General features: G+C 42.5%; 1 protein-coding gene across 1 annotated transcript; it reads left to right on the forward strand.

Annotated features, from left to right (window-relative positions):
• The first annotated feature begins 8,298 nt into the window (after positions 1-8,298).
• Positions 8,299-11,114, forward strand: LOC147313675 (uncharacterized). The gene has a single exon (XM_086262959.1). It carries the CDS (start codon positions 8,433-8,435, stop codon positions 11,112-11,114), a length of 2,682 nt encoding a protein of 893 aa, XP_086119085.1. The 5' UTR covers positions 8,299-8,432.
• Positions 11,115-15,800: the final 4,686 nt, after the last annotated feature.

Raw genomic sequence — 15,800 nt, forward strand, 5'->3', positions numbered from 1 at the left:
GGTCAAAAAATGTTTTAGTACAACTTTGGTGAGCTATGAAGCCGCACCGCTTGATGGATTGTCGGAGCATTACGGCTACCGTAGTCAGGAGCCTCGCGGAGTCAACTGGGTCCCAAACTCCGCCTTCTTCAGGTTCCAAAGTCAAACGAACAAAGTGACATCACTGAGAGTTAAAAACTGTCTAAATTGTTTCATCTTTAATAAAATGATCAGCGTGGCTGCTTTACCAGGTGTAACAATTAAGTTTAACATCCAGGCATCCATGAAAACAGAATTTATTATATTTAACAGAGTTAGAAGTTAGCAGGAAGTTAGCTCGCTAGTTTCCACCTAAGCATGATATAGCATGTTCTGACTGAGAGATTTCTGAAAGAATTCAAACGTACAGCTCTGCTATCACTTCCAACATAAATGAAGACAGGAAACTAATATGGGCAGAAATCTGTGTCATCAGGAACTGAATTTGAATAAGTTAAATTTGAATTTGAATTGCTCGGATTGAATCTGAATTGTAACTTGAATAAATGCTTTTAAAAACTGAATATGAATTAGCCTAATTTGAAATTCAATTTATTGGTTTGAAAATGATCATCATTAAATTGAAATTGAATTTTATATTTTGAAAATGAATTCGTTTGTTTTGAAACTGTATTTTACCCTTTAAAAATTTAGCTCTCGAATAATTTCTGATTTTGTTTTGCTTAATGCGCCTTATAATCTGGTGCTACTTATGGCCTGAAAAATACGGTAATTCCTTCTCAGCAAAATAACCTGGATTTAGTTTTTTTCTGCTGCTAGTTTCACACCTTCAGCTCATCTGAGCAGACAGTTCTCCCTTTAGTTCCAAAACTAAAGTGTGTAGTTCAGGTGTCAGCTCTGGCAGGGACCCCTCCCCTCACTTCCCCTTGCATAAGTGTTAGTTAGCAAAGCCAGTCCTGTTAGAAATGTTAAACTGGCTGGAACAGTGAGAAGAAAAAAACCCATCTGCAAAGCGTTCTGTACCAACTGATATTAAATTAAGGACAAGAAATATTTTAGAAATTATTTAGGTAATCAGATAAGTGTCAGAGAAATATCTCCAACTTTAGGTTTTCTGTGGTAATAACTAAACCACAGCTTGGGATAAATTATTTAAAAGTATGCATAGGGTGCTTTTATAATTTAAGCCACTTCCCCATGCATACATAGCAACTCTGTACTTTATAACTAATAGGGCAGATGCAGTGTCCCTGTCTAGAATTGATAAATTATGAATGCACCATATGCACAATCTATAATTTCAATGCGTGACACACTCTAAAAAAATAAAGTGTACAGTAGTGTCATAAATTTATGCATGGAATAAAAAGATGAGCACTGTGCATTGATACATTTCAATTTCTGTCAAATAGCTATTGTAGCATATGTCTCATTCATTAGGCTGCATAGTTTTTGTTTTCCATGTATATTAGCATCCACGGAGCAAATCATTATAACTCATTCTGATTATTTACCGGCTGATGCTGCACGTTGAACAAAGAAGCCGAAGAACCACGGGCCAACAGATCATTTGCAGCTGCTCCTTCTGCTCTTATTGAAAAGAAATGAGAAGCATGACTAATATACACCCAGGACACCAGGTACCTCCTGGAATAAGTAATTCACTTTACAGTGTTTCATATTAACGAGTTTAAATATAGTTCGCATTCCGTAAGTGAAGATGAAGCCGTGTTGTGAATATTTTGGTACCGGCACAGGAGAGGAGCGAGAATGACGACGCTACTACAAGAGTCGGCCTAAATTAAGATCAAGCGCTTTGCTTGCTCTGTGTTTTGTAGCGTGAGTAAGGAGGATTCATGTATGATTCCCCGGTTGATGTGCCAAACAAATGCCTGGGCATAAAGCTGTGAAACAAACAAATAAATACAATAATATACTTCTGTCTGTGGAGTGCGAAATCCTGCGAGTGCGACGCGTTTGGCTTGCTGACAGCAGTATGCCTTGACGCTTCTTATGAAAACATCTCGGAAAATTGCGAAGACAGTTGAACAGGGCTGATGGGGCAAAATGCCAGACAGTCAGCGCTGGTACGTGCATGGTTTTTGTTTCTAATCACACCGACATTATCCATTGTCCTCTGTGCTTTATGCTGGCCAGAGCCAAACCAATTATCACAAGACAACTATGAATTATGCTGTCAGTCAGCAGCTTTCTGCCAGGTGCTACAGGTCAGCCCATCCTGGGGTCAAAACGAAGCAAAGGAGAGTAAATGAAAGAGAGTGTTGAGGTGCGACTAACTGCTTATTATGTCAAGGAGCTGTGGTGGAGCCGACGTCAGGGCAGGAGGTCGTCATTTATTTTACACAGTCGCCTAGAAATCATTAACGAGCGGCGGACTTGACGAGCGGAGATGCGGCAAACAAAAAAATTACACGAAGCATTAAATGTGGAGAGCAACAGCAAATTCACTGTCCATTTAATTGTGCAGCTATCAGAGGGTTCATTATGACTCCATAAACACCAAAACCTTGTGCCTGTAGCTCCGTACGCATTTTTCTCTCTTTATAAGAGGCTTATTATTCTCTGTAAGACGTTTCCTGTAAATGTTTTAAACATCGGACTTGTAAACAATCTAGAGTTAATGTGGTGACACACAATGCTCCTCAACATGTGCAGGGAATGTGGAGGCACACATCATTAAGAGAGGCAAACCAATCAAAGAGGGGTTTTGTGGTCACTCTCACAGGCATATTTGACAAACATTTATCCAGCTGCCTATCTGCAAACCTGCTGTATTCAATTAGAATTATAGATCAGTGCCAGGGGTTTTCAGTTAGGCCTGAATCCTCCCTTAGTTACACTGCAATAGGCTGCTGAGGGCTTCCCATGATGCACGGTTTTCTTCTTCACTCACTATGTGTTTATACACCACTGTGCATTTAATAACTAGTTATTATCATTCATCTCAGGCTCTTGTCCACAGCATGCCTTTCTCATGTTTCCTCCCTTCACCCCCCAAAACAGTCGTGGCAGATGGCCCCGCCCCTCCCTGAGCCTGGGCCTGCTGGAGGTTTCTTCCTGTTAAAAAGGAGATTTTCTTTCCCACTGTCACCGAAGCAATTTCTCATCAGGGATCATATGATTGTTGGGGTTTCTCTGTTTTAGGGTCTTTACCTTACAATATAAAGCGCCTTGAGACAACTGTTGTTGTGATTTGGCACAATATAAATCAAATTGAATTGAATAGGTGCAAATTTGCCAAAACACTGCACCCATCAAAGATTTTTCGCTCGCGTCTGTAATGTGTCTGATAATCTGTTGTCAACAGTCAGGGGTAAAATAAGATTTGGCAGGTGGGGGAACCTTGAGCTCAGGTGTTGCAGTGCAATTTGGCAAGTGAAGAACACAATCAGCATAAATTCAAACTAATGAGTCCTTCTAGAAGCAAGTCCTACACATTTAAACACCTGAGCACTTATATTTACAGTTATTTGACATGGAAACTTCAGTCAAATCTGATCAAATGCCTAAAAGTTTGCCGCCTTTTCTCACGAATGAAGTTCATGTGTGCCTTTGTGTATATTTTCTTATTTGTTATTTATTTCTGTGTCTTACTGTTTTTATTTCATACTCAGTTGACGCGCCCACATTGTTGTGGCACGTGTACAATGACAGTAATGGGCTATTCTATTCTTCTTAAAAGCTTCTCTGCTGACAGTTATACTTCCATTAGTATCTTTCCATCTAAAATCCTCTCATAAATTTCAGCTCAGAACTGAGTGCCATGTGTGTCTCTTACAATATCTGTGCTGCTAAGCTCGCAGTTATCAAAGATGCCACAGTCTGGTCTGCATCAGTCCAACAAAATTCTTCCCTCTAAAGTGAACCACAGCGCTGCAGCCCATATTTACAGCCCAGTATAAACTCTGAATAACACAGACTTATTTAATTTGCCTTCAAAAACATTTATGATGTGAAACTTCAGAAACACATCATGCACAGATCTGATACCTGACTAAAAACTCTAAAATTAATTAGGACACGATGGGTAAGCTTTAAATTTCTAGTTTTATCAAATGACATTTGCTGAGCAGTCTTTACCTTCAAAAAGAAGCTTTCATCTTCCTCTCATGTTCTCCTTCTTACATCTTTCTCTCAGTGCAGCAGATAACTTATGATTACAGGGGGATTGTTCACAGGTGGATAAAAGTACCAAAATTGGCACATATACTCTTTTATGATTTTTTTTTTTTTTGATGAAGCCCATTAGCCATTTGAAAACTCAAGATTGTGGCCATTTTTAAGATGGCAGTCGGCAAAGGTAAGAAAATATATATTTTTTAGATAAAGTAAACCAGACTTTCTGAATGATCTCAGTGTCAAATCATACACGTTCAACCACGTAGAAGTTGACTGTAGAAGCTTGAAGTTACCGACAGCTTTTTGTTTTACTTATCTCCAAACAGCAGTGTAGGCTATAGTAGTACAGACCCTCACACTCCTTACTTGTTACGCATTTCAAACCAATGGTCCCTAAAAATGTAATTGTTTTTATGGTGGCTCGAGATATTGAGCCACAGTGTCCTTGGGCAAGATACTGACACCAGTGTACCCCTTACACATCTATCTGGCTGTGCATGTGTATTAAAAGTATCTATGTGCAGCTTGCAGCGCAAAAAAATGCTTTGCTAAGAGTAAAAAAGCTCAATGATTCTAAACTGACATTGATCATTATTTTGACACAAACAATCTCTATTTTTTAACTTTATTATAGTGAAAAGCATATAAATCAAGAGTAAAACTGCAGAATGTATCTGCACTGGTTGAAATAGCCAATGGGATTTTACTTCCTTGAAAAATACAGCCACCGTACCTTTAGCTAGCAGACAAACCAGCTGTGTCCCAATTCTTAGACAGCATCCTTCAAAGGCCGCATTTGAAGTCCGATTACGTCACAGCAACGCGACGAAGGCTGTCCCAATTCAAAGGCTGCTTCTAATGCGGCCGACAAATGCGTCCTTCATTTCCCCGGATTTGAAGGATGGGTCGGGTGTTTCCTTCGTAGCCCACCATATCCCAGAATTCATAGTGCGGCCCAGCCAGTTCCAGTTTCCAACAATGGCAGCAGCTACATAGTTTTAATATTACTCTTATTACTCTTTCTGGGTCACAAAATGAACTTTTAAGATATTTTCAGGCGAGAATGTAGCTGTGTAAACTTCAAATATCTGCTCAGTCTATCAAGACATCACATATTTGCAAAATTTGCTCTGACGTTTTTGGAGACGTCTGTTACCCACCAACTCGAAGCTGACCGAGAGGTCAAGGCTCACTAGAGCCGGTGAGAACACGGAACTCCCGGCACATCGTTTTCAAACCCCCTGCGATCTTTCGCTACTCAGGTTAAACATGATATATGCTATTGTTTGGCTTTTTTCAGTGTTTTATTTGTTCCTGAGTAAATCAGTTTGGTTGAGATTAAAGTTATAGTTTTCACACAGCTGAATAAACGTCACACAGAAAACTGAGTGTGAGATGGTCAAGAATTTACGCCCATGTCCTGTTATATATTAGCGAGCAAGGAGCAGACGACTGGTGACACAAATCTGAAGGCTGGACCGTCCCAGCCGTTCACTTCTGGCCTTCTCGGTCTTCGAAAGACCGGGCCCACGTACACCGCGAAGGCCAGGTCCTCCGAAGTATGCGGCCTAGGAATTGGGACACAGCTACTGTGTGCCAGAAAGCACAGTAACAGTTTGTATGTTAGGATGTGCTGCGGGAGTAAGCGGGCGATGGGACGGAATTGTTTTCTTATTACTGAGCAAACACCTTTGTGCTGTCACCAGAAGCAATACCAGACTACAGGACAGAAAATAGACTAATGTGACAATAACATGCATTAACGTTAGCGATCAGATGCAAATGTTCATTAATTCGAGGCTTTGGATCGTTGTTCAGCTCCTCAGCTCCTGCCTACGCTCACTCCAGTTATGTAGCGCTAGCTGAAGTACTGCAAACGCAACTTTACATCTGAACCATGAACAGGGATAAGACCAGAAAAAAAATGGGTAGAGGTGGGATCATGGGGGAACTCGCTAAATGCTTGGGAGTGTTTTACATGAAGTTACTCGCTTTAACAGTGCCATTTCTAATATACATGTTTAGTAGTACACATCAATTTTTTATCAATACATTTATCAGTGTATGAATTTAAATAGAGAAACTCTCTTCACTGCATCCTTTTCAGTGATTTTCACATGAAGCGAATGAAGACTGGTAACATTTTTGTGACACACTAGGAAATAAACTGTTCTGTTCCAGCTTTCTTTTTGTTTCCTTTGTTACAGGGCATTTAGTTCTGTTGGGAGTTGACAAGCAAGGATTTACCACAAACACTGACAATAGACATTGTGGACTCGACGAGGAGTGGAAGAAAGACAAAGTAATTGCTGCTGTAAACTACTTTCACAGCAGCCACAAAGTTGCTACTGTGATAGATTGATTATTTGTTGAAGTCCATAATGGAGTAAAAAGTTGTGGTTAAAAGTTACCCAATATATTATTCAATTTATTTCAAATATGTAAATGTATAAACAAGGGTAAAAGAAGTCCCATTAAGAGACGTAATGTAACACAGGCTAAAATAGTTAAAAGAGTTCATGACTATGTTCAACCGGATAATAATCCTTAATGTGACTACAACCTGTGTAACATTCAATCTGTGATCTACTTGTCGAGCCTGGGAAATAATCCATGTGATTTAGTGATCATGATTGATTAGTTATGCCTGCTGTTGCCGGAAGGGGGAGCTCTGGCCACGATGCCTCATTCGCAATGAAGCTGCTGAAAGAGAAGCATCGTGTCTGAGCGTCGTCATTGACTTATCCCCTTTTCAGGTAATAATTGTGCAATTCTGCTGTTGGACTTTACAAATATGTATGTTGAGTTGTACTGACCGTGTTTCCAAATGTACCAAGAGGTTACTAGGAATACTTAGATGACCTGTGTTAACTGTGATGTTAGGATAAGCTATAAGCAGCAAGCTAAGCTAAGCGCTCTGTTGGTGGCTAGCATGAAGCATTATCGTGCCAGACTGTGTATGAAACATACATTGTGTGCATTTTGCATTTGATCTGGACGAAGAACATGTTTATTTTGTATGAAGAGACAAATGCCTATTAGTGTTTTTATATGAATATTTTGTTTATTTTCTGTACATTTCAGTTTAATGATCTAAGTTTGTCTATTGATTCATAACCTGTTTTTGTAAATTCTTACATTCAATTTAATCTGTAACTTATAGAAAAGGAAAGAAAACAGTCTTGAGGTATATTGTCTTACAACTAACAGAGACTGTACATCGTTGTTAGGATGTTTAATACTTTTGTATGTATGTTTATATTTCTGAATCATTCGCAATGAAGCTGCTGAAAGAGAAGCATCGTGTCTGAGCGTCGTCATTGACTTATCCCCTTTTCAGGGTGTAACACTACATTAAAGTCTGATGATGAGGAAATAACAGATGTTTTCTGAAGATTTTGTAACATCGAATAATAAAAAAGAAGAGGCAAACATCATGGAGTAGAAGGAAGGAAATGGAAGAATTTAGGATTTTACTGAACCAAAAACCTAACAAGGAGATTCACATCCTCACAGTTTGCTTTGTTGAGAACACCTAATCAACTTCTCTTTAATGTAACTATGTAGACACGGTCAAAACAACCTGCTGAGGTTCAAATTTTGCATCAGAAGAAAAAAGATTTAAGTGACTTTGAATGTGGCGTGGTTGGTGGTGCCAGACAGTCCGAATATTTCAGAAAATGCTGATTGGCTGATTTTCCCCCACGCATCCATCTCTACAGAGATCTACAGGGAATAGTCTGGAAAAGAAATATTCCGTGAGCAGCGGTTTTTTTTGGGGGGGGGGGGGGGGGGGAATTCATTGTTGATGTCAAAGATCAGAAGAGAATCACCAGACTGCTTCAAGCTGGTAGGAAGGCAACAGTAACTCAAATAAGTGCTCATTACAGCCGCAGTAAGCAGAACAATGTTGATACACAATACATCAAATTTTGCTGCATCAGCAGAGGACCACAACGGGCGCCACTCCTGTCAGAAACAAACAGACTGAGGCTACAGTCCATGCCGGCTCTGCAAAATTAACAGAGGATTGGAGAAAGATGTTGCCTGGTCTGATGAATCTCAGTTTCTGCTGTGACATTTGGATGGTAGGGTGTAATAGTGGGTGGGATAGCTTCCTGGCACACGTTGTGATGTGATGGAAGAGGAGATTCCTATCTTGGATGTGCAAGATGGCGCTGGAGTGACGGCAGCCTTTCCAAGTAGCTCTGCAACACCGCACCTTTTTTCTTAACTTTAACTTTTTTAGACTAGGTTTTTCAAAGTTTTTTTCACCTTCCTCTACTTATACCTCTTAGATATAGCGATACAAGATGGATAATGCACTTTTCAAAACTTCTGGAACCAGCTCCTTCATTTATTCGAGAGCGGAGCTGCTGGCACTAAAAACAAAGGGACAGACCGGCATGCGACACAACATCCCGGCCGAGCTAAAGAGGAGCTACAGAGGCTGCAAAGCTGGAGCGAGGAGAGCGGATCACCGGAGGCGATTCAAACCATCAATCCCGACAGTGATCATGGGCAACGTGAACTCGTTACAGAATAAGATTGACGAACTGTGCGCTCTGAACAACCACAGACTATACCGTGAGTGCAGCTTGTTTATCTTCACGGAGACGTGGCTAACCGAGCTAACGCCGCAGGCTAACGTAGACCTATGCGGTTTCACATCTGTGAGAGCCGATAGGGACACGCAGGCCAGCGGAAAAAGCAGAGGTGGGGGACTCATTGTCTACGTTAACAACAGATACTGTAACCCTGGACACGTCTCCGTTAAAGTTTCGGTATGCCGTCCGGACCTGGAGCTGCTAGCTGTTAGCTTGCGGCCATATTATCTACCTCGGGAGTTCAGTCATGTGATCTGTGTGTGTGTTTACATCCCTCCGAGGGCCGACGCAACAGCTGCCTGTGAGAAAATACACACAGTCACAGCAAGACTTCAGACACAAAACCCCGAGGCTTTCATTATTATATCTGGAGACTTTAACCATGCCACACTGGATTCTACTCTGGCTGCTTTTCACCAGTTTGTGAATTGTCCCACAAGGAGCAACAGGACAATTGACCTACTGTATGCTAATGTGAGAGATGCATACAGAGCCACCCCCCTCCCCCCACTAGGGAAGTCAGACCACAACCTGGTTTACCTACAGCCACAATACACACCCCTCGTCCAAAGGCAGCCTGTCACAACGCGCTCCATCCGGAGATGGACCCCAGAAAAGGAGGATGCTCTGAGAGACTGCTATGACACCACAGACTGGGATGTGCTCCTGAGCCCACATGGTGAGGACATAGAGGGGGCGACACACTGTCTTACAGACTACCTCAACTTTTGTGTGGACACAGTCGCCCCTGCTAAGACGGTACGGTGTTATCCTAATAACAAACCGTGGGTAACACAGGAAGTCAAAGCTGTCCTCAACATGAAGAAGAAGGCTTTCAGGAGCAAAGTGAAGGAGGAGATGAAAGCAGCACAGCGGGAGGTGAAACGCTGCCTGAGGGAAGCAAAGGACACCTACAGGAGGAAGGTGGAGCAGAAGTTGGAGAGGAACAATATGAGGGAGGTCTGGAATGGTGTGAAAACCATCACAGGCCACAACACCAAGAAAAGCACAGTGGGGGGGACTGTGGAGAAGGCAAACGAACTCAACAACTTCTTCAACAGGTTTGACCAGCCCACAACCCCCCCACCCTCACCCTCACCTTCACTACAGAGTCCTCTCCCCACTCTCCTGCCTCCCTCGCTTCCCCCCCTTCCTGACACCATGACACCCCCCTCCTCCAATCCCTCTCTCAGCAGCAAGACATCTCCCCCCCTCCCCTCCTCCCAAACATCTCCCAGTGTCACAGTGGATCAGGTCAGGAGGCAACTGAGGAAGCTTCGCCCCAGAAAGGCAGCAGGCCCAGACAAGGTGTGTCCTAGGATGCTAAAGGCGTGTGCTGCTGAACTTGGGGAGCCGCTACAACGAGTCTTCAACCTCAGTCTGCGACTGGGGAGAGTGCCCGCCCTATGGAAGACATCCTGCATCGTCCCGGTCCCCAAAAAGAACCGGCCCAATGAGCTGAATGACTTCCGACCAGTGGCACTGACGTCACATCTTATGAAGACTCTAGAGCGGCTCTTCCTCAACCTCCTCCGACCACAGGTACAACATGCCCAGGACCCACTACAGTTTGCATACAAGGCGGGTGTCGGAGTGGAGGATGCCATCCTGTACCTCCTACACAGAGCCCACTCACACCTGGATGGGGGAAAAGGCACGGTCAGGATACTGTTTCTTGACTTTTCCAGTGCCTTTAATACCATCCGGCCCTGTATGCTTCAGGAAAAACTGAACAGGATGGAGGTGGACCCCTGCCTGGTGGCTTGGATCTCCAACTACCTCACCGACAGACCACAGTACGTCAGGCTGAAGGACATCACGTCTGACACAGTGGTCAGCAGCACAGGAGCACCACAGGGAACTGTGCTGTCCCCTCTTCTCTTCACCCTGTACACCTCTGACTTCTGCTACAACTCTGAATTATGCCATATTCAGAAGTTTGCAGATGACACGGCCATCATGGGGTGTATCTGGGATGATCAGGAAGAGGAGTACAGAAGTCTGGTGAGGAACTTTGTCGCATGGAGTCACACAAACCACCTGCAACTCAACACCTCAAAGACTAAGGAACTGGTTGTGGACTTCGGGAGGTCTAGAGCAGGTCCACTGCCGGTTCAGATAGAGGGGGAGGAGGTGGAGGTGGTCAACAAGTACAAGTACCTCGGGCTGTGGGTGGACAATAAACTGGACTGGTCATGCAACACAGAGCACCTGTATAAAAAAGCCCAAAGCCGACTGTACTTCCTCAGGAGGCTGAGGTCTTTTAACATCTGCAGGAAGCTCCTGAGGATGTTTTACCAGTCAGTGGTTGCTGGAGTACTTTTCTATGCTGTGGTGTGCTGGGGGAGCAGCACAGCAAAGAGGGATCATCCAGGCTGGAGAAACTGATCAGGAGGGCTAGCTCTGTGGTCGGCATGAAGCTGGACACTCTGGTGACAGTGGCAGAGAAAAGGACACTAAAGAAACTGATGGACATTATGGACAATGCTGGGCATCCTCTGCACACGGCCATAAACAACCAGAAGAGTCTGTTCAGTGACAGGTTGCTTCTCCCAAAGACAAGAACTAACAGACTTAAAAACTCCTTTGTCCCACACGCCATCAGACTGTTTAACTCCTCTCTGGAGGGGAGAGGGAGGGGAAACAGGAGGACAAAGGAGGGGGGAACAACTAAGCTGTAGTGCCTCTGCACCTCACTGTACAATACCTTGTGCAATACTTTTTGTAAATAGTCAACAGTGCAATAGACTCAATACTTGAAATGTGCAATTCACTTGTATTTTTATTTTTTATTCCTATTTATTCTATTTATCCCCTTTGTATATTTTATTTATATTTGTCTCTGTATTTATATATGTGTGTGTGTGTGTGTGTGTGTGTGTGTGTGTGTGTGTGTGTGTGTGTGTGTGTGTATATATATATATATAACAGTTCTGTAACTGTAACTTCGGTCGTTGCTGTGCTTTTTTTGGAAGTCGAATTTCCCAGAGGAACCCACCCGAGGGATTAATAAAGTTCTATCTTATCTTATCTTATCTTACCTGACAGATGTGCAGTAAGCTATCGTGTCGTAATGGGCCAAAAAGTTCCCAGGACTGATTCCATGCCACAAAGAAGTCCGGTACTAGCAAGAGGGATCTAACAAAGTGGTTGGTGTGTATGTTAAGGTGAGACACTTTTGAGGTTCTGGATTATTTTCCTTCGAACTTGCAGAAAAAATGGAGCAAAAATGCACATTTTGGTGTTAATTTTACTCCACTCTCTCTGTTGGAAATGTGTTTGCATATGTCAATGCAACAAACTTGTAATGACATATACTACACAGTGATACACACTAAAACTTCAGTTTTATTTGCATTCATTTGTCTTGTCTTTAAAAATTTGGCTTATTTGTGTTTGAACTGGGATAAATGATGTGCGTGTATAAATATAGCATTTTAATTTCCTCGGGTGTGTAAATAATTAACTGCAGTTATTACATTTACAGCTGATTTAAAATTCCTGTGTACTGTAATTGCATTCGTTGCCTGTGCAGCTTAATGTCACTGCTGCGTCTGAAAAAATAGAAACTGAGAAACTTAACAAAGATAAAAACCTTTCATACCTCTGAGAACTGTCACATTGTTGTTTCTATTTTTTTAAAAACTCACGGCGGAGCACAGAAGTAATGACCTTCCATTTATTTAATCATGAGCTTAAAAAATTGAGTGTTTATAGCAGTCATTTATCATTTGATATGATGGGACTCAGATCACAATACCTGATTTAATTTCCTTTTATTTCCTCCTTTGTTTCTGAATCGCATAGATGGGAATATTATTAATGTGTCAACATTACTGAGGTATCTGTAAGGCCAGCCCTAAGCCAGCCTTGTATTTAGACACACACTTACACACACAGAAATACACAAACAAGAGGCTCTCTCTGATCTACTAGAGTTTGCTCCAGCAGGCTACAACCAGCTGTACCTCCTGAAGATCATTTCACAGTTTCAAACGCTGCACTGTAAATAGGACCAAGTTCATTTCCTGTTGCTGGGTTTGATATTTGCTGTTTTCTTGCGATGACATTTCAGCGAAACACTCGCCAGCAGTGTTGTGACTGATCGCAGTCAACAGTCATTCAAATTTCACCCCCCCCCCCCCCCCCCTCCCCCCTTTAATCACAGTTCTATTCACATTGTTTTAAAAGTACTGCAGGGTCGCTACACTTTTCAAAAAAATTTGCACTGTTCCCCTAATTTCATACTATTTTTTACCTTTTTGCCCTTGTATGAGCATGATTGGCAAGCAATTTTAATTTGATCATTCCAGCAGAACCGCTTTCACACAGAGACTTTGCCACTTTCCACCTGTGCATCCTCAGGGAGCCTTTGTGAAGACAGCCAATTTATCAGATAATAAAATAATGATAGTGGTAATTAGATTAATTCTCTTGATCATGACCCGTGCACCTTGAATGCCGATTACCATGTAAACACAATCTCTGTGTGATTTTCCAGGCCGATAGCTATATGCCAAAATCAGAACGACAAACGTGTATCCCAAGGTCTAATGAAATAATAACTTTAGCAGCTCAACCGTAGTCAAGTTTTACTTCTCCCATTTGCGCTGCAGCACCATTAAAAACAACTCGTCTGCCTGCTACGAAACATTAGCCATCAATTATATTGTAATTAAGCAATATCTAAGCTTTGGCACCTACAACCATATTACAAATTCTCCACAGCTGGATGATTTCAGTGCATTGAAAAGCAAAATGCAAATTAGCTTTCAATTTGGGGAGCGGATGCAGGCTAATTGAGTTGACCTTAAAATGGTATTTTATTAAGAAAAAAATAGAAAAATGTAAACCGGAATGTTAAGCAGTGGTTTTTGGAGGTTAGTGAGGAGCATTTTCTAAATGTGAGCCTTCAATTCACCTCCACCTCCAGCTTCTCCAACCCATTTCACGGCAAATAAACAACACGAGTAGAATAAATCTGACATAATATTTGTTGCACTGTCAGCTTTTGATTGTGTCTTATAGCGCTGCCCTAATGACTGGAAAATATCTGAACAATTTCTGTATGCAATTGCACATTTGCACAACACATACTTCAAGCGGTGTACGTGTTATAAAAGCTGACAGCAGGCTCACCGATGCCACAGCCAGCGTGAGGAGTTGGGTTACCACCGCTGGCTGATGAAAAATAACGCTGCGCCCTTAAATGGCAGCGGAAGCTCCTCGCCTACAGCTCACGCAGGTGCGAGCATGCATGGTCCCACACTGAGCTGCACCGCATTAGCTCGGCTGTTTATGCATTTAATGCCAGCTACGACTATATGTGCAGCAGGTCGTGAATCACTCAAAGGACTTTTGGGTGGTATAAATCATTTATATTGTTAAGCTTTGGAGTGGAAACAGTCATTCATCCCCAGTTCAAGGAGAATCAGGCAGCTTAAGACACTTGTCAATGACGTGTTTGGAGAGAGTTCATAACAGCCTGTCAAGCTGAGATTAGATGCACGCCATGTACCAGGACGGCACTAAAACCAACATCCTCTTGCTTATCTGTGCCATAAAAGGATGCACACACACAGAGACGTAATGGATGGAGATTGCGCCAGCACCCTGTCCTCCGCCCTGCAGCAGCCATTGTAAATTATCACCTGTCATATCTGTGACATTTCAGCAAAGACACTTGATGCGGTGATGCCGGAGATATGAACTTTGGAGGAGGCGGAGGGCTCTGGGGGGAGTTTTACATCGGCGGATGCTGTGCTAGCATCTTATATTTCAGCGTTATCGGTGCATCTTAAGAAGAAAGATCAAAACATGAAACAGTGGCAGTATGTTCCCTGAACAGAGATCAAAGAAAGGATAGCTTAAGCCGTAATTCACCGTGCGTAATCTGCATCGGGCAAGATGTGCTTGTTGAAAAGTGCTCTTAGTTTTGTGAGACATGAGCATTATTAACTCTGCGCACAGGCACTAAAGCTATCAATATGTCCAGGTAGAAAGTTAAAAGAGAAGCATATTCATGCAGGTCTTACATGAAAGTCACAAAGTAATTAGATGATTCTTTATCTTTGAACATATGCCAGAGGCAAGACGAGAAAAAAGTCTCAATTCCGACACCCAGTAATGAGAAACACCTGTAATTACCTGGAAATGTCAAGTTACGTGTCAAAATAAGAGAGTTCATGTGTAGGAGACAGCAGAGAGTCTCAGCTGGTATAAAAGCTCATGTCTGGAGGTAAACAGCATGATGAGTCACTTTGTATTGCAGGTTGCTTCTCTAATCGCCTTGTTTTTCTGTTGAAGTTTCTCCTGAGGGAGAGCTGGTCGAGTTCTGAGATGGAAACGACAGAAGGAGGAGGACACACTATTCCCACGTGGGATTGTTTTTGTGTCTGTAAAGGTAACAGGAAACCTTTCAGCTTCACGCGGCTGCACAGGATCATATGCTGCCCACGAAATGCCAGTTAGCATTCTGAAGAAAGAATTCAGCTTTAACAAAGAGAAACACAGCTGAGGCCATGTTTGGTCTTTGTGTTTGAAAAAACACACAAAAAACACATGGCTTCGTGATGGAATGGGATCTTTAGGGCTACACAAAAACAGCTGCAAACTGTCCTCAAACTTCAAGTTCACTCATTTCAGATGTTATCAGCACCATCATCGCTTGTATTTATCACAGTATTCAGTGATGGGCATTTCACCGTGCTCAAAGAAAGTGAAAGGCTCACAGAGGTCCACATTATTAGGCTGAAGTGGTGGTGGAGCACAAATACACGTCAATTATAACTGATAGACATGAATGTGAGAGCACTCTTTTTGATTAGCTTGTTTTTCTTTGTCTTCACGCTGTTTGGTTGACATTTTGTAATGACACAGTGATGCACTGTTCTCACACATGCTATCGATTTGTTAAGATCTCAGTCACACAGGCCTCAAGACCAATCGATGACCCCCTGACAACCATTGGTTTCTAGGGAGAAATGTGTATTCCTCTACTGGATGGAGAGTGGTTGCTGGAGGTTGCTGGCAGTCATTATGTGGAGTAGATCACAAAGGCGTTTGCAATGCTGT

Source organism: Aulonocara sp. 'chitande type north' Nkhata Bay, linkage group LG15 (genome assembly GCF_057382095.1).
Source record: "Aulonocara sp. 'chitande type north' Nkhata Bay isolate Kocher_YH1m ecotype deep benthic linkage group LG15, A_spYH_male_GT1.1, whole genome shotgun sequence".
NCBI classification, from domain to species: domain Eukaryota; kingdom Metazoa; phylum Chordata; class Actinopteri; order Cichliformes; family Cichlidae; genus Aulonocara; species Aulonocara sp. 'chitande type north' Nkhata Bay.